Source organism: Lepisosteus oculatus, chromosome 10, assembly GCF_040954835.1.
Source record: "Lepisosteus oculatus isolate fLepOcu1 chromosome 10, fLepOcu1.hap2, whole genome shotgun sequence".
NCBI lineage: Eukaryota > Metazoa > Chordata > Actinopteri > Semionotiformes > Lepisosteidae > Lepisosteus > Lepisosteus oculatus.
Genome location: NC_090705.1, coordinates 43,106,872 through 43,125,189, shown reverse-complemented (window position 1 = coordinate 43,125,189; position 18,318 = coordinate 43,106,872). Strand labels below are relative to the sequence as shown.

The window sequence follows — 18,318 nt, the reverse complement described above, 5'->3', positions numbered from 1 at the left end:
GGTCATGTTCTTCAAAACTCTGGTTTTGACAGCTTTTTAGCGCCTTACAACATTCAGACTGTGGTTGCATGTCTGTTCTTTATCAGTGTGATCCTGTCTTTGATCTTTTACTTTAAATATTGGGTACTAGTACAGAAGAGTAAAAAAAGGAAACTATAGGGAATCTTGCATAGTGTTTGGAAATGTAAATCACAGGCCATGCATACATTACATTAGATACAGTACATTGCAATTATAGTACATTAGAAGCTTAATTGTTCTTACTTAACTTTTTTACTTAAATGCTAATTAAAATTAATTCCCTCAAGAACAAGGGTACAATTTATTAAACAATAAGTTACAATTGTTTTTTCAGATATTTTTATTTAAAACAGTTACCAGTGGAAGAGCAATTACCTAATGTTATCAAATCGCAAAGTAATAAAAAATTAGCTTTTCCGAATCTGTTGTCTTTTGTTTTTTTAACTCCAAAACAGCAGTTACCTTGATGGTGGTTTCTTTCTGACAAGACTTGTTTTTGACTTTTGTAAGGATCTAATAAGTTTTCAGATTTCAAATACATGAAGTATTTTCATTTTACCTTTGTACAGGTTGTTTCATCTGTTATTTTGCACTTGTAGTACGTCGAATTGAATAAATTGAGGAACTAAACCTTAAACATTTTGCAAGATTTTGTTTATGCACCAAACTCCAGGAGCATAGGTTGTTGGTTGATTTGTGTTCCAGACATGGGGGAAAGAACTTGTGCAGAGAAAAACATTAAAAATAATTTTTCTTGTAGAGAGTGCAGTGCAGTTTGACTTACATTATGAAAGTACCAAATTAAGCAGTGTTAGCAAGTGCCCAACGATAGTTTCCTAATCAAACAGATTTTTGGGCATGATTTCCATTTCAGTCTTCAAGGGTTTTTAAGCGAGTAAAGATGTGTTAAGCACCCCATGAACATGTTAACTGCAGAATGGCAGTTTCTGTGGCTGACTGTCCTGCTGTGTGGTGCTGCTGTTGCTGAAAAGGGTGAATCTGTCACTTCACACTTGATTCTATCATGAGAGGAATCTGGTTTAAACTGGTACCTTTTTGTCTTCATATTTACAGTAGATCAGTAATAGGAGTCATACTGATGTAAAGTATCAATTTAATGCTGAATCTTAAGGGATGTGAACAGCTAGTCACTTCAGAGCTCCCCTACCTGTGCATCATTACCACCATAAGCTATTAAGAAGTGGTTTTAATTGTTCAAAACATAAACAATAATGAGAAAGTCAGAGGGTGTGTTTTATTATCTAATCTGCTCAGAATCATTTTGCAGCAAGCAATTTCCTAATTTCTTACCATTCCTTACTAAAACAGATTTCTGGTCTGTAGTGTATCAACCTAGGACTGGCATAATATATGCAAATGACAAAACTTCAATAAATTCTGTCATTTTAAACTCTAAATCTGTTTGGGTCCAGTGGCCTCTTGTTTGTAACTTACTGCAGTATTTGCATGTTAACCTACAAATGTATCGGGGCTTTGTAAATGCCTTTGAATTTAAGGTATTGCTTGGTTGTTGATAAATCCACAGTTCAGCTTAAAACAAATTACAACTGACGAAAAGTCTCGTCGTCTAATTACTAGATTTTTCCACACGTACAACTGAACTAATATCATATCATATAAAACTACTATGCCGGATCTTTAACAAAAGCTTGCTGGTTAATTTAAAAGGAAATGTAATTCCCCTATTAAATCTCTAAAGAAATGCTGTCTTCAGAAAATACACAGCTTATTTTTATTGCTGCCTAAAGAAAAGATTTGAGAGAAGCCTCTTGTCCCGCTCACACCCGTAAAGCCAGCTTTCCAGTGAGGAAGAAAGACTCTCTGGTGAGGCTTAGGAGCCCATAAGCTCTGCTTCTCCTGGTTCTTTGTTTAATAATGAATCTTTCTAATGGGTGAGAAATGAATGTTATGAAAGCAGCGTGTCCTCCTCTTAGGCAGTATCCCGTCTGTGCTGAAAGATAAAATTCCTCTCTACAGCGGCTACAGCACATAGTGTTTTTCCTCATCGCCCACAAACCCGATAGCATCAGTTCCAGTCCGCTGGCCTGCCCTTCCACCAGCGCCAGCTCACTCCGTCCACTGCGCCTCCAAACACCCAGCCTGGAAAGGGACATGAACTGCGAGGTTGTGATAACATTTTATTGCTCAAGTGCTCCATATTTTCCATGCGTGTTATTCTTGGCTTTCTGCAAGTTCACTGAATTACTGAACTGCATTTTCATATATTACTCTGTTCCATAAGAGATTGCGCTTAAATGTTTTATGATCAGTATCATTAAATGTTGTCCTTCAAATTTGTCTGTCATCGGTCCACCCTGTTTATTAACCACGTTAACAGTCAAGATTAATGTGTTATTTTAGAAAAATTTATAAACATGAAACACTTGTTTTTCTAAAAATGGCTTATTCTGTACGGCAAGGAAACTAATTTTTACTGAAATGCACAGACACTGTATGCTCGTCTCTGGGCTACGGTCCCCATTCTCTTTCTTTAAGCTGAGTGACTAAACATTAGTGAACATTCATGTCATCTTTGTAGGTTTGGACCTGCTGTGGGAGTATTTATTTTGTGACAACCCGTATCATAGCAGCTGCTGTTGTTTGTAAATAGAATGACAAGTTTTCCCAGTGTATTAAAAAATCTAGATTCTACCAAAACAGTGATGTACTGTCATGCAAGCAGTCAGTCTAGCCCCTGTCTTTGGTGAAATGGGCGACAGAAGAAAAGCAAAGCACCTGCCCATGACTCACAACAACACAGGGCGATAGTCAACTCTGCAGTTAAACCCAGCACCCTGAGCTTTTGGGGCATCAATGGTAACAACCATGTTACCCATTAGCAATGCACCAGCATCCCCATGTATTGAAATCACAATTACACTGTACTGAAAAGAATGCGTTCATAACCTTTTGTTAATTTATATAAAGTAGTATTTCACATATTAGCCATGTTTTTTGTTAATGCGTTAGAGGTTAGATTTCTTTCAGTGTTAAATATACCAATTCAGCTGTATCAAAGCAACTGCATTCAGATTCTTATCAATTGGTCTCTTAATGCAATTGATGCATTAGTTTTAAACTAAAGATTTTTTCTCTAGCAGAAGAATATTCCAATGCAGTTAAAGCTGTTCTTAATTCTGTAGGTTTTGCTCCAGCTCTGTAAGCTCTGACATCAATGCGCCCGGGACAGGAAACCCTTTACCCAAAGGGTTTTGGCGGATGGAACAAGCTACCAGATTGGTTTACAGTACAGACACCTTGACTTTTTTTAAAGGAATAGCTACTGTAGTTGAGATACCTGGACCAATTAGCTGCTATCAGCTGGGCTAAAAGGGGCAAATTGTCCCCTTTTTATTTTACTGTTCCTATTTAACTAGAAATATAAGAAGTGGCTTAACTAATATAATGTGAAATAATTTAAACAGCACAGCGTGGAATGCTTTTGGATAAAACAATGGACTCATCACTGGAAGAGGTGGCTTAATATCCTGAAAGTCACAGCTGTTGTGCACTCAAGCCAGGTGCTTGACGCGGCTTGCTTCGGGAATGTCCAGCTGTACAAGTGGGTACACAAGTCTCTATGGATAAAAGCATTAGCCAGTCAAAAGTCATAGGGTGAGGAGGTGCAAGAACTTGGCCTACAATGCTCCTGTCCAGCCCTGGTGTGTGATGCCAGCTTGTTCCACCACCGGGGAAAATGGTAGGTTTTACTGATCATTGTTCTACATTGTTTTGCAGAAAACGCAAGTTTCACAGATGAGAACATGCTGTTTGGTAGTTAGTAACTGATAATTGTTAAACATTCCTGGTTAGCTTGCTCCGCACTCCACAAACATTTGTGTAAAGAACTTGACTTCTGTTCCTCAGTTTTAAATGCACTTCCTTGTTACAGAGCACTACAGCAGCTTGCAGATACCTTAATGTTCTTGCTTGCAACTTTTTCCACTACATTTTCTTCTTGAATTTGCTTTAGTCGGGAAGAACTCACTGGCATCCTAGAAATCCTTAAATCTTTTTGCTTTTCAGAGGACTATTGATAGCTGCAGAGCTTGTAGCAATAAGATCTACAGCTGAACAGGTCATTTTAGTACAGAATTGGGCTGCATGTAGGTCATCGAGACGACAAGACATTTCAATCCATAGCTTTCTGGAGGAAGTAAACTATCCTTCCATCTGTGACAGCACTGTGGCCACCGCTGGTTTTCTCATATCAGACTGCCTGGAGATCGGGCTGTCTTCCAGACGGAAAACCTAGTTGTTTTTTAGTTCTCCACTTAAAGTAGTAGAACCTGTGAAACAAGGAAAATTAAGAAGGGCAGCTGACCTAATTTGTCTGAAAATAATTAAAGAGTAGAATCAGAAGAGAAAAGCTGAGGCATGAAAAGATTTCCTGGCTGCTCCCCAACAGAACCTCATTATTGAAGCACAAAGCACAATGTAAAACCTTACTGTACCTCCTGATGTGCATTGAAACTGCTTAGTAACTAACTTTAGAAACAGCCGGCATATTGGGACGTCTGCTTTTTATTCTTTTCAACTCCTTAATTTTTACAGCTTTCTTCAGTTCTCCGCTCATGCCTATTAGTCACTGTGATAGGAAGTGGTCAAAGGACAATGTTTATAAAAATGCTTCACTGTCAGACATTCAATTTCTTAGCATTCACCATGTCTGGGTGAAGTAACATTTCTAAAACAGCTGGGGGGTTTCTTTGAGGAATAACCTTAATGCATGTGTAGTCTCCATGTGCTCATTACAGCACCTGCTAGCCAAATTGAGCCCCAAAAGAAATGGGATGCTAGTCATTTGAGTACAGTGCGAGTACAGTAAAGCTTGTGCTCTGTTAATTGTCTAGTCACAACATGATGATGTAATTCTTTGTTACCGTCCACTTCCCTTCTCAAAATAGACGATTATCTGCACTTTTTTCAATGGGTACTGTGAAGCTTCTACAGAACTTTGTAGGATGTATAGTGTAGTTTTTAGCTCTTCGTGGGATCATGTGGTAGAAAACAGATATATTTGGTGTAGAAGTATATAATGTGTGGTACAGGGAGAATTCTTATTTGTCTATCTATAAATAATTTTTCCGAGAACTCATTCACATCTGTATTTAGTTGGCTCTTCCAATCTAGTACAATCAAATGCTTTCCCTTTGCCATTTATTCACCTAATACATTTGTTCTTTTTTTTTGCTTCTTAATGTGAGTTGACTGATCACTTGTACAACGAGTTTGTAGGTGGACAGACTTCACATGGGCAATCATCTATAGCAAAGTGTACACTGTACTGTTCCTCCCTCCCAACCTTTGTTCTCCCGCTACTTTACCTTTGCCTACTGCCCTGTCTCTCTCACACCTGAAGAAGGCTCCGCGGCCGAAACGTTGTGTTCTCTTTCTTCTTTTTTTCAGCATGGAATAAACCTATTACTTGTTCCTTTGCACTGTACTGTTTGTTTAGATTTGCTGTGTAGTAATAGATCTAGTTTGAATACTGGAGTCTTCTCTGCAACAAGATATAGATTTTGTAGCGTTACTGGGTAGCGGAGCATACGAAATGTTTTGCAAAAGGTATGTGAAAAGACGAATTCCTAATGCAAGAAATTGTATAGGGCTAATAAAGAAACATTATTATTATTATTATTAGTGGTATTGTCTTCTGTAGTGAATTAAACTTTGTAGTTTAAAGGGGTTGCAATTTCTAGATGGGGGTTGTGATCTACCTCAAACTAGTACAGACACAGGTATATTTGAAAATAACATTTTGGATAGAAAAACGGTTTTGGTTTCAGTGTATGCCAGTATGTCTTTTAGCCAAATGGATTTCCAGGAGCAGATGAACACGGTCATCATAAGCAGGTCAGAGATTGTGCTGTGCTGACAGTAAGTTTTTTGCCATGTATCTTTAGTTGTCCCCCTTAATTTTGGAGATCCCTTGCAAAAAAGGTTGCACCTTGTTTTTTATTTTTCTGGAAAATGTAAGTAAAGATTTCTCAAATTTAAGGTATTATTAATAGAATTAATATTGACAGCACCTAGGAATCGCATTTAGAATGGGCTTTTGTTAAAATTGAGTGTTCCAGAAGTTCCTATTTTCACAATGTTTTTCCTGTTAACATGCCTAATTCAGTATTATGTCTTTATCTGGCAGAAATGTGAAATGTTCAGAGATTAAAAAATGGAAAAATAAAATCAGAACACTTAGTTTGATAGGTATTTCAGATACGTCCAAAGACATGGTACAAAAAATGCATACACAGTTGTTTAATCAGGATTTTTGTTCTGGCTGAACAAAAAACGGTTACATTGAGGAATATGTCCTTTTAGTCTACCAGTGTCTTATTTCACATTAGTAAGGCATGGGTCACTTTTTAGCTACTGTAGAGAGTAAAAGCTCGTTGTTGTTTTTTGGCACATTTGCTCAGATGAGCCATGTACAAAAATTTGCAAAGCAAATTTCATTTTCCATAAAATGTACAAATGCAGACAATATCAGCATTCATTTTTCAAATGCATACTTGGCAGAAGGCACCTTCTGTATCTTGACTCAACAGCTGCACTAAATCATTGGTTTTCTTTCGATTGCAGTCATTCAGGGTTCTTTTTTGCATGTGCTTGTGAAGTAGTCAGTCCATTTATGGATAGGAAAACTTGAAACAAAGACTAGTCGAATGGTTGTGCCACCTTCAGGTGTGAAGCCTTGATGGGTTTTTAGGTCAGAAATTAGGTTATCCGATCTTTACAAATTTCTTAGCTATAATTCAAATAATAAAGACAACTTGAACTGTGAAACAGTTTATTGGAAATTGTAGCGAGAAACCTAGAAAGGCAATATGACCTTGCTTGTATTTTATATAAGTTAAGAAATGATTAAAAGCAGATTTTTGTACAGATGTAGAAATCAGTATTCATCTTTCATAAGTGACTAGCAACAGGAAGTTAATTTGCAAATGATAATTCCATGTTTGAAGTAGGTTTGTGGGTTTTTTTTTTGTGTATTCCGGTGTCCTGTAATGCGGACATTTAAGTAAAGAAGCAGAGACTGCCAACGAGTTAAACCAAGTTTTCTGCACAGTAAAGCCTCACAGAGCTCCTATAATGATATTGTAATTCTGATCCTCTAAGATGAAAATTCCCAGGAATCAATGCCAAGTCAAGTCATGAAAATTTGAAGGAACTGCTTTGTAGTGTGTGGGAGTTTACTCCTGATGAATCAGGGTTGTGGTTTGTAGAGTCTTAATGTCTTTTAGAGTCTCTCTGCAATGGCTCTGGCCCCAAACACCTGGAGACCTCTGAAGATGGGTCAGATTGATCTGCATATAGAAAGCTGTTTGTTTTTTCTATTGAAGTATTCGCACGGAATTCAATGCGTCATCTGTTTGAATTTTTAATATATTTTTGTAAATCGTATTCTTACCATCAGATACTGTATGTCTGTGGTACTGAAAAAGTGCAGTCCTTTTAGTGTTGTGCAAATTGCTATTGATAGCATAAGGAAATGTTTAATACGTTATGATCATATGCAGTAAGCTTCAGTAATCACTTAAATATGCAATCTTATATATTTTAATATATTCTAAAAACACAACTGCAAAGCAGTGTAAGTCATTTTCAGTATTTTTAGGAATTATTGCCTTTCCCTTTGTCAGTTTTCCCTCCTTGATTTAGGACAATATTTATCAGTAAAATGATGGAGATGCTGCACATTGTCTTAATCTTGTTTACACAACGTTGAAGAAAGTACTACCTATGGAGTGAGAGCACACAGAGAATGCACCTGCAGTGACAGCTCTGTATTTTTAACGTCTTAAGTTTGTGACAGTATGTAATTATAAAATACTTAAGATGTTCCCAGAACAGTTTCATTGGCAGAGCATACAATTTTAAGGTTAGTATTTTTTTGTGTGTGCCACCTTTTTATTTTTCATTCAGTCAAGACATAACCAAACTGACTGTGCTTGAAAAACAGGTTTAGGACTGTGAAAATGGTAATTATCCATGTGAGAGCACAGAAGGCCTGGAACATTATAATTGTATTATTCCATACACAGAAGGGCAGAAGTCATGACATGAAATATGATACTTGTAAAAAATACAGTGAGATGTATTGGCAAGGACATGCTTAGACTTAAATGGCTGCCTTAAAATTGCAGTAATTGACTTTTTTGGCATCAAAAATAAGTTTGAAGATGCAGTGTTAGCGTTGATAAATTGCAGCTTTACTTGCACTTTGATAAAGTGACTTGATCTGTGATGTTGCACTTCTTCCTAAGGGCTTTTCTTAAGGTTTAATTTTACTACAGTACATTTGTTTCATATTAAGTAAAAAAGATTTATCTGTTCTTTGACTTAGTTTGGAATTAACAAATAGATAATGCTGTCAACATTTCACATTTACTTCCAACCAAGCATGTAGATCATTTTCATATTAATTCAATAGCTCTGAATTACTCTTTCCTAATCCTAAACTGATTATCAGCAACATCCTTTTGTAGCAACTGCAATGACATTTTGTTGAGCAGATCTGACATTTTAACTTTGATTTTCAGAATGCTTTAAGAGTAGCTGATAATTTTAAAATGAATATGTTGCATCCTCATTATCTTTCTTGTTCCCTAATGTCTCTTAAGCAATGAGCTTTTGTGGCATCCGCTGCTCTCACTTGTCAGAAACCCCTGGGTTCAGTTGGCAGAGCAGTAATGGCTCAAGGACCAATCAACATAATTTTCTTACGATTTTATGGATAGCCTTGCGAGGTATCAGGCAAATGTTCAAGGAGGCTGTGTTGAAAAAGGATAGACTCTTTCCCAAATATGAAGCGTACTGTATTTCATGGAAGACAAATGAGCTTTATTTATTGATGGACCATCTGCTAATGAAAAGTAAGATACCTGTCATGTAGTTGCAAGCTTAAAAATGGCATGTATAAAGAGTTGCAGTTTCATCCTAGTGTGTGCTTTACATAACCTATTTAAAACATTTTCCTGCCTAAACCCAGCCATCTTCAGTGTAGTGTTTTTGTTTTCAAATTTGTGATTATGAATGTGCTTCATAAAAAGTTATATTTTACTTATCACTTTTAACAAGCAGTACTGAAGACAAATTGCTGAAAAACTAGTATTTTCCTCGTAACCTCTTTTCAAGTGCTCAGCCATTGTTCCTTTGGTACAGTACCAAGGTTTTTCAGTGCAGCCTTATGTATGGTCATGCTGGTAGTATATTGTATGGTTCTGGATATGGGATGACTAAGTGATTTAGACAATGGATTGGGAATAATCTTGAAGTGCAGGAGGTGAATGTTTTGGTAAGTTTTTCTTTTTCCTTATTAAGGATAACCAGGAATGTAAGCGTCTACTTTGAATTTTAGGTGGCTGTATCTCCAGAGGTATCAAAGTCAGCTATCCTCTTTGGGGATTGAATGAAAGTTTTAGAGAAAAAGACAAGTTTTTTCCTAGTCTCAAGGTGTAATTAATATGACTAAATTGTGCCTCCAGAAGTCATTTCCTCTTTTCAAATTCTCCTCCTAGTTTTTTACTTTGGTTACGTGCTGTTACAGTGGGCTCATAATGAGGGGGATTTTGCTTTTTTTGCCAAATTCCTGATATCAGTGAAAGTTGTTGGAATAAATGATCTTGGCATGGTTATATAAAAAATGTTGGTAGTTTGTCATGCCTAAACTGGAATTATTTTTCCCCAAACTGTAACCGTCATATGAGAATAGTAAACAAACTGATCCATAACTGGCTATGATGAAAATGTATATATGGAATACAATACATGGAAGGATTTAAGGAATTGGGTTAAAACGTCTGAAATTTAAACAAATTTCTCTCTAAAACTGTCATGGGAATGTTAAGGTTCAGGAGTAAAATCTCATCCAAAAGCCTTTAACACCATGTTCTGTTCTCACCATCAGGCACATCTCTGTGATTTCTCCTCTAGGGGGCTCTCTGCCCTCTGCATGTCCACAAGCACTATTTCATTTGCTCATGACCCATCCAGATGTGTACAGGTCTCATGTAGCATTTGGCGTCTTTTGGCATTTAGCTTTGCCTAACTGCTGGATTCTTCCTGCTGTGTGATATAAGGTTTAGTTCCTGAAAGCCGATAAAATTACTCTGTTATGAATTCCTTGTGCATCCCCCTTTTAACTGAAATAGGAGGGTCGTTTTACTAGAGATGATTTATATTTTGGTCTATACGTAAGGATAAAAATATCTTGATTAATAGAGCATGAAGCATTAACAAAAGCACTAGGAAGTCTTAAACTTGCAGAATATATTTTAAAAATGCAGTCATTGATTGGGCTTGACCTTTGGTGACCTTTGAGTTACGAATCTGTTCCGGGTTCTCCTAATTATTCATTTTTCAATTGTCACTCTGTAAGCTTACTGGAAAACTTAATTTGACAAGACAGTTGGACAACATGGAACGGTTAGGATTTGCAATTAATGAGTCAGCAAAGATCCTACAATGCTGTCTTTAAAACAATTAAAATTTGAATAGAAGTGTCTGCATTCAGTGGAACTTTGAATGTCGTTTTGAAACTCATTTGTCCACATTGGGGTTTTGGTTCACAATCTCATTAGTCAATGTGAAAGCTTAATAGATTGAAAGCAGTACAAGGGGTTAGTTAAATTAATTAAAGAAGTACTTATAAGTGGTAGGGAGAAATGCATTCCTGTTAATCAATGGCTTTTTATTCAGGAAATGACATTTGTTTAATTTGCAAGGAACACATCCATGAGGTAATTCTGTGGTCTGGGAACTTGATGTGTTCAGCCAGTGATCCCTAACCTTTTCGTGTGAGAATGATGTGCCCTGTTTTCTTCAAGTACATTATCTGTAATAACTGGTATTGCATTACTAATTCAAACTAGCTCTTCTAACGGAAATGACAAGGTTGACTTAACGTCCTCTTGGGTGTGGAAGATGTTGACAAAACAATTTCATGAAAAGAAAGGAGTTTTTTTCCCAAAGTTGCAGGAGAAGGAATGAAACTTTTAAATCAGGGAAACTGGTAAGCAAAAAAAGTAAGAAAGCATTTTAAAAATCCAGTAGTGTCTGAAGAGGGCTATGACACATGCAGTTTAAGCCACTGGTTCTGCAGCCTCTACGTAACTCTGGATAAAGCTGAGAATATTAGCTGTCAAAGGATCACATGTAAGCACTGACCATCTGCTTTATTCTTAAACCACATTTCCTATGCTTAGAAGTTCACAACATATTAATTTGGATATTTTTTGTGAAAAGGTTTTGCTTGGCTATTTAGATGATTCAGACTAAACAGCATTTCACATGACCCCTGTGGACCAGGTGAACACAAGCCAACAAAGTTTTGTAACTTTTGCTTTCAAAATCTTTAAGAGAAGAAAAACAAAAGCACATGACATGTATGCGATTTTTAATAACTGCTCTTCTTTTTACGGTTTTATTTCAAAATAAGTCTCTTGGGTGGGTAGGGGGGGTGTATTAGAATTGTAAAAACAAAAATATATTAGAATTGCTTAGAAACAGGATTTATCAATAGATAATTTAATTTTCTCAGAATGTGGTTCCAGTCCTAAAAGATTGGTTTCTTTGGGATGAGTGTCTCCAGTTTAAAATGTATTGAAATATTTTAACGTAAGGCTGCCGTGAGAAAAAACAACTCGGAGTCTAAAAGCAGGTCCTAGCAAAAGCAAAATCGGTGTGTATGAAGCTTCAGACTGACGGAGGTTCAGGCAGTTGGTATCTGTGCTTGGCTGAGGAGTCAGGGGAGTGGAGATTGACTCCCCCACCAGGTATTACACCTACGGGCATGTCTGCGTCTTGCGCCTCTAGCATGAGTATTGTCAGCTGACTAAACAGCAAATATTTTGTTACTCTTTTTTATGAGTTTCCTGAAACCAAAATGAAGAGATTTTACCCAACAGAACAGGATTTCTTACAATGTTTGATCTGACTCGGTTTGGGAATACAATTACTGAACAGTGCAAAATGCAATATAAGCAGCCAAAAGTCTCCGAAATTCACTTGGTCCCCGAAATACAGCACTGAGTGTAAAAAAACCTAACCCTAGCTGGGGTTTCAAATGAGCAGCTCTGCAATCTGTCTTAAGCCCTCCAGTCATCAGAATTGAAGTGTTCCTCAAACCGTAAAATGAGTCTAAAGCAATCAAAACCATTGATAAAAGCTCTTGGAAATTGTCTTCAATCAGCTGAAAACCGCTGTTAAAATGGTATTTAAATGAGCATTCATTTTAGGCCAGGGTATGGTTAGGGTTACAATAATGATTAAATGTTGACTGCAGTTATACTTCTAGTTGCACTTTAAAAATTAAATTAAACTTAATTAAGAGTTAACCCAACAGAAAAGGTTTTCTTAAACTTTTGATCCACGTTGGTTGTTGAATACAATTACTTAATTGATTAAATATACAATATAAGTTGCCAAAACTAGCCAAAAACTAATCACAAGATAAGAGGAAATGATCACTCGGCCTAAAAGTGATCATTGATATGGAGCGGTGTATTTTGTGTTAGTAGTTTAAAATGCATTGATCATTGTAATTTCATTTCTCATTTTGTTTCTTTATTCTGTGGCAGGGTAGCCTAGTGTTAGATAGCTTAAGAATAAAGTAAATTACTTACCATAGTAATCTTAATGTATAAAACACAATCTTCTGTTGTCAAACCTCATGTGAGGGTATCTTTGGGTTCAAGATCTCTTTGATCTTTCTTATCTTCAAAACCACTGTCAGTGACACAACTTGTTTCCCTCCTTTTAATTACAGGGATTGTTTAAAAATAACATCAGGCCTATTGATTTAAACTCTGCTCGTGATGAGCACTTTACACGTGTGTTTGCAGTTATTAATCTTTAAAGAGGCTTTTCTTTGAGTAAGAGAGGAGTGTTTGCCTACGGGGAGCAGATGCCCAGGAAAGGAAGATCCAGACCTCAGTCGCAGGTTTCTACACTGCTGCTGTAGTGTGATTTTTAATGAATCTGTTTTTTTCCTCTTTTTTTTGTGAATTGTAACATTGACAGCAATTCTGTTCTGTTGAGCCTGTTTGGAAAACTTTTAAAATACATTGTTGGGGTTTTCTAATTCTACTCCTGCCAGAAATGTGAAAAATGTTCATGATTTATTGTGTTCAATAAACTGAAAGCGTACCTGTGGATTTACTCAACTCGCACCATTATGTTAAAAGCCAGTAGGTCTATAAACAATTGAGATATAAGCATGTATTGGGCTTAATTAAATCTTTGCCAGGGCATAACAAAAGCCTGTCTTGTGCGAACTGTCTGCAAAGTTGTTCCTTTATTTTTTTAGAGTATTCACAGTAGCGGATGAACTCCTGTAGCACCTTTAATCTGTTCTCTGGATTGCATCGTAAAACAGAGCGTTTGCATAAATCTCCTGAGTCACTGGTGTGGGACTTGTACTGGAATGTGGAGCGGGAAGTGGGGGAGAGGCTAGCGTTCACTGTGATAAAACAGGCCAGCCTTCTGTGAACCTTCCTTCCCATTTCAGTCTGACAAGGCCCGGGGTCAAGTGGAATCGCTTTGTTTTGGCATTTCCCTTTGTGAACTTATGCCTGGTATCCCAGCTTCTGTCCGTTTTTCTGATCAGTTGTTACAGTTAAGGTACTAATTAAGATGTGCCACTCTGGTGGTCCTTTTAAGATGGTTCAGAAGAAAATCGGTGGCAGGAAGCTGACAGCAGTACGGTGAGGGGCACGTTTAATCCGCTCATGCCTCTGTCAGTTCCAGAAACATTCAAGGGAGTAAGAGTCATACCTCATAATAAAATAAACCTGTGGAAAAGTACTACCTAAACCCCTCTTTCTGAAAGAATGAAGTATCATAGTTGTACTTCCCACCCAGACTTTATTTTTATGCAAAAAAAAACTCTTTGAAATGTACATTTTACTTTAAACTTTACATATGTTCACTTATAGCTAATTTTATTCTTGGTCACTGTGGAATTGTGCCGTTTGCAGTTCTTGACAGATGTTTTATATACAATTCACAAGTGTTTACCAATTTTTTTTCCATTAAGAATTGTTTACACAACAGCTGAAGTGATTCATATTGGACTGTGGCAGATTATTTTCTTGAATTTTCTTGATTTTTATGAATGTTTATTATAAATTCCTACAAGAACAATGAGTTTGTAAGACTTATAAACAAATATCTGAAACATGTACATTAACAGGTCTTACTAACCATTTTAAATGCAGTTCATTATGAATGAGCTTAATGTTGAGATTACACCTTCTCTCGAGTAATCCTTCATTCAGAGAAATGTTTTAGACTGGAATTAAATAGCATTAATACAGTATTGATACAGTAAAACCATTTGTTACGTTCTGAGTTCCATGATACAAACTGAACAGCTCTTTAATCTTATGAACCTGTAAATGACCACTCTTGTAAAGGAACGAGGTGAGGACTCTGTAGAGGAAAGGGCTTGAGGGACTATGCCATGTGTTTTTGTTTTGGACTTTGTGTGATGTGCATCTTATGGAAGGTTAATATTTAATTTTAAGGTGCTGAAAGTGTGTGTGTGTGTCATATTTACAACGAGACCCAGTTGTACACATGAAATGTTAATTTATATGTATGGAATTGGTAGCAGAGTATATTTTTGAGAAATTAGTTTTTTTTAGAAAGATCAGAAGCTCAAAAATGCTCAGAGGCATCTCCAAAGTATTCTTGAAATGTGTGTTTGCAGTCATTTAATAACAATCTCGTTCGAATCAGATTACTTTTCTGAAGTTTTTAACAGCATTTAGGAATGCAGAGCTGTGCTGTTTGCCAAGTCTTTTTGTTCATCTCTTTCTAGACCCCGCACACACACACACACACACGTGTGTACACTCACACAGCATGCTCTGCCAGACACACACTATTGATTTGTCAAACTGTGCCCAGTCAGGCAGTGAATCTGTTTTGTGTGGCTGTACAGTGTCCATGGTTCCTCTTGCTGGGCTTTCCCTAGCTCAGAGAGCCACTGGGTCACAGCTGTAACATTATATTGAATGCATACCTCTTACTCATCTATAGTAACAGGGCTTCCTTTCTCTCAGAAGAGCTGAAAGACTCGAGCCATCCCCTGTGCTGAATAAAGCTGTTTACGATCTGCACGCAGTCCTGTGTTTGTTAGGCTAAGCTTGAACTGTTCTCTGCTAAGGCAGAAACGTGCATCTTTGTATATTATTTTTTGAGTTGTTAAATGAAGGAAAAGGAGGAGTGCCTTTTGAAGGCACTTTCATGAAACTACCTGAAGGCAGGTGAGACCACATTTGGTCAGTTTTTGTATACTAGAAGTGTACTGTTTTAAAAGGCTGTCATTAAAACCCTAGTGAATCCAGGAGTACATTCTTGATAGACAAAAAAAAAGAATGAACTAACATACTTGGTCAGCAATCTGTTTTCTCAGGAACACAAGTTACTTTAAAATAGGGCTCACAAGGAGGCAAATCAAAAGTTCGAGTCCTGTTTCTTGTCCATTTTGTTTCAGCTGCAATGAAACTTGCCCTGTTGAGACATTTTTGGCATAGAGTCAAAGCTGATTCCTCTCCCTCCCCACCAAAGAGCTCTGATTCACAACTGGATTCAGACATCAGGAAAGTTGAGAGCACAGAGAACTATAAAACTTTTTTTTTGTAATATACGAAAAGGCTTGGTTTGGACTAGATCGTGACATTCAACTGCAGCTCTGTTGAAGCCAGGAGAAGTTGGAAACGTGTGCGTATGACTGCGTGTCGGTGTGTGTGTGTCTGTGTGGGAAATGATTACATCAGCTTGAGCAAGGCCTGTGATTGGTTAGGGGAGTGTGGTTTGATTCACTACCTAAAAGCCTGTGCTTGTAACCCTTTGTGAGTAGATCAGTGGAAGTTGTCTGCCTTGATAGAAACAGTGCCATCTGCTTGCTCTATTCTGCAGCTATGCTAGGCAGGGTATAGACTACGTGACAGGTAGAGTATAGTAATCCATTGATACTGTACGGTTGTGCAGCGTCTTTGCTAGCAAGAGTTTGAAGGCAGCAGAGAAACAGCTCTCTGTAGAGAAAAGATTAATTTTAAAATGCCTTCGTGTTCCCCTGACTGCTGCCTATTACGGGCTACAGAGGTAAGGTTTTCCTCATTTTAATTTGTCGTCTCTCTGATCTTTAAAAGAAATGTTGTATCCGGTACGAAAAGGAGTGAGGTAGAGGAAGATAGCTTTGGAAATGTTTAGTGTCTTTTGGGGAATTTATGTGGAAACTGAGCACATGAGTGAGTCATGAGAAATGATTTTTGGGGGATTCTAAAGGAAGTTGAAGTCTCTGCCAAGAGGACGTCGAGGTGGAAGAGATTTTTTTTTTAAATTAAAATTTTTAAGCTTCGGTTTCTATGGACTGGGTTTCGGTGTGGGGGAGGGGAACAGGTGGTCTTAAGAGGACTTTGGAATCTGACCTGTACTGTTTGAACTTGAAACGCGACTGAGAGCTCTATACTTAAAACCAGGATTTTATTTGGCAAATCAGAGGAAGTTTTAAAAGCCACATTGAGTCCCTTTGCATATGTTAAGTCTTCCTATAGCTAAAGTAAGAGCAGCAATAATCCATCACTTTTAGTGAATTTTTGTCTTGGATGTCCACATTTTTATGCGTAGCTGTTTTCTGATTTTTTTTCTGTCTTTCTACTGTTCCTTATGTTATGTCATCAAATGGCTTTGTCTGTTACAGATCGTTAAAATTTTTAGTGAGGATGGGACAGGCAAAGTAGTGGAGATACCAGCAGACATGACGGCTAGAGACCTCTGCCAGCTGTTGGTGTACAAGAGCCATTGTTTGGATGACAACAGTTGGTCCCTTGTCGAGCACCACCCTCATCTCGGACTAGGTAAGTGGCAGCAGGATACAGCAACCGTTTTTTCAAGAATATAGAAGCTAGAAATTTCTGTTCCTTTGGGAATGTGTTGATGCATACTTCAATTCCTCTGCACTTGGGTGAATTTTTTTTCAAATCATGCAGTGCTGAAAGACTTTTATGAGGAAAGTAAAAACTGCTCTGCACTGGCTTTCTCCACAAGAGATTGGATGCAAAGCCTTGTGGGTGACTTGTTTTGTGGTGTTACCTGTGGTTATTGAGAGTTACAAGAGCACTAGGTATCAAGCCAAGGGATGGTGTGGAATTCCTGCATCTGGCAAAAAAGCTTATGGATGATTGAAAGTGGATGTTATACCTTTTAAGATCCTTCCAAGCATGGACAGAAGTCTAAGCCAACGAACTGAACAAGGTGGGAGCTGGCAAGACCGTCTTGGAGCTGTGAGGTCTGCCTGGTGGTCTCAGTAAAATGGGAGATGGCTCATTTCATCGTACAGCGTATAGGGCAGTGTAGTTTTGCATTTTATTATTAATCTGCTGGTTGAGTATTAATGCTGGAGATTTACTTGGATGCACTGCAGTCCTGTACATTCCAGGAACTCTGACTTGTTGGCGGCGCTTCATCTCTGGAATTAACAGTTAATCCCCCCCAGCAATCAATTAAGACATGTGGATCTCCTAGTTTCGTTCGGCTTATGGCAAGCATCAGCGAGTCACACACTCTGCTCCGTGATGAACTGAGTGAGAAGTTGCGCTGGGGAGCGTACGGGCTTCCCAGCACCGGCAGGAATCCGCTTGTGTTGCCACTGGTGCAGCTTGGCAAAGGACCTCATTTTAGTGTTGCAGCTCGTGGGACAGAAAACAAACAAGGCAGTAAAAATGTTGTAGATTTCTGGCCTTGTAGAAATGAGCCACTGGTCACGCAGGGGTTGAGCTGCGAGGTGCAGAGCAGGGTGGTGTAAACGTGCCTGGAGCACAGTGTCCAGCCTGCTTCACACTCATGCGGCCAGAAAACCTGAAAGTTCTGCCTCCCCTGTAGCACTCAGATATTATCACAGTGGGCCCCTGCGCAGTATACATTTTAATAAGACCCAAACAACAGCGGAAAGGCGTGTTGATTTCGACTGTATTTCAATATGTCATCCAGCAGTACAAAACGGAGCTCTGGATTTTTCATACTAGTATCGGAGAGCACTAGTATGATCGCCATTTGTCACCGGTGACTTTTGGATGGCAAAATAACATTTTGTAATGGAGGAGGAATACAGCACTGCAGATGAGCTTATTGGAAAGCTGGTAGAGTAAGGCCTGTATTTTCTTGTGGGGGAGGGTGAGTGATCGGTTCGGTGCACTCAGCTGTTTCAAGGCATGCATTTTCATGCTCATAAAGAAATGAACTAAGTGACTCAACTAGTTAAGG

At 38.0% G+C, this 18,318-nt stretch overlaps 1 protein-coding gene across 2 annotated transcripts in view; it reads left to right on the top strand.

Moving 5' to 3' along the window:
- Window positions 1-18,318, top strand: part of grb10b (growth factor receptor-bound protein 10b) — a 90,228-nt gene that overhangs the window by 58,060 nt on the left and 13,850 nt on the right. For both annotated transcript variants that reach the window (XM_015356982.2, XM_006635520.3), the window contains exon 6: window positions 16,757-16,913. In XM_015356982.2, the coding sequence (XP_015212468.1) occupies window positions 16,757-16,913 (157 nt within the window). The remainder of the gene's footprint in view (window positions 1-16,756; window positions 16,914-18,318) is intronic.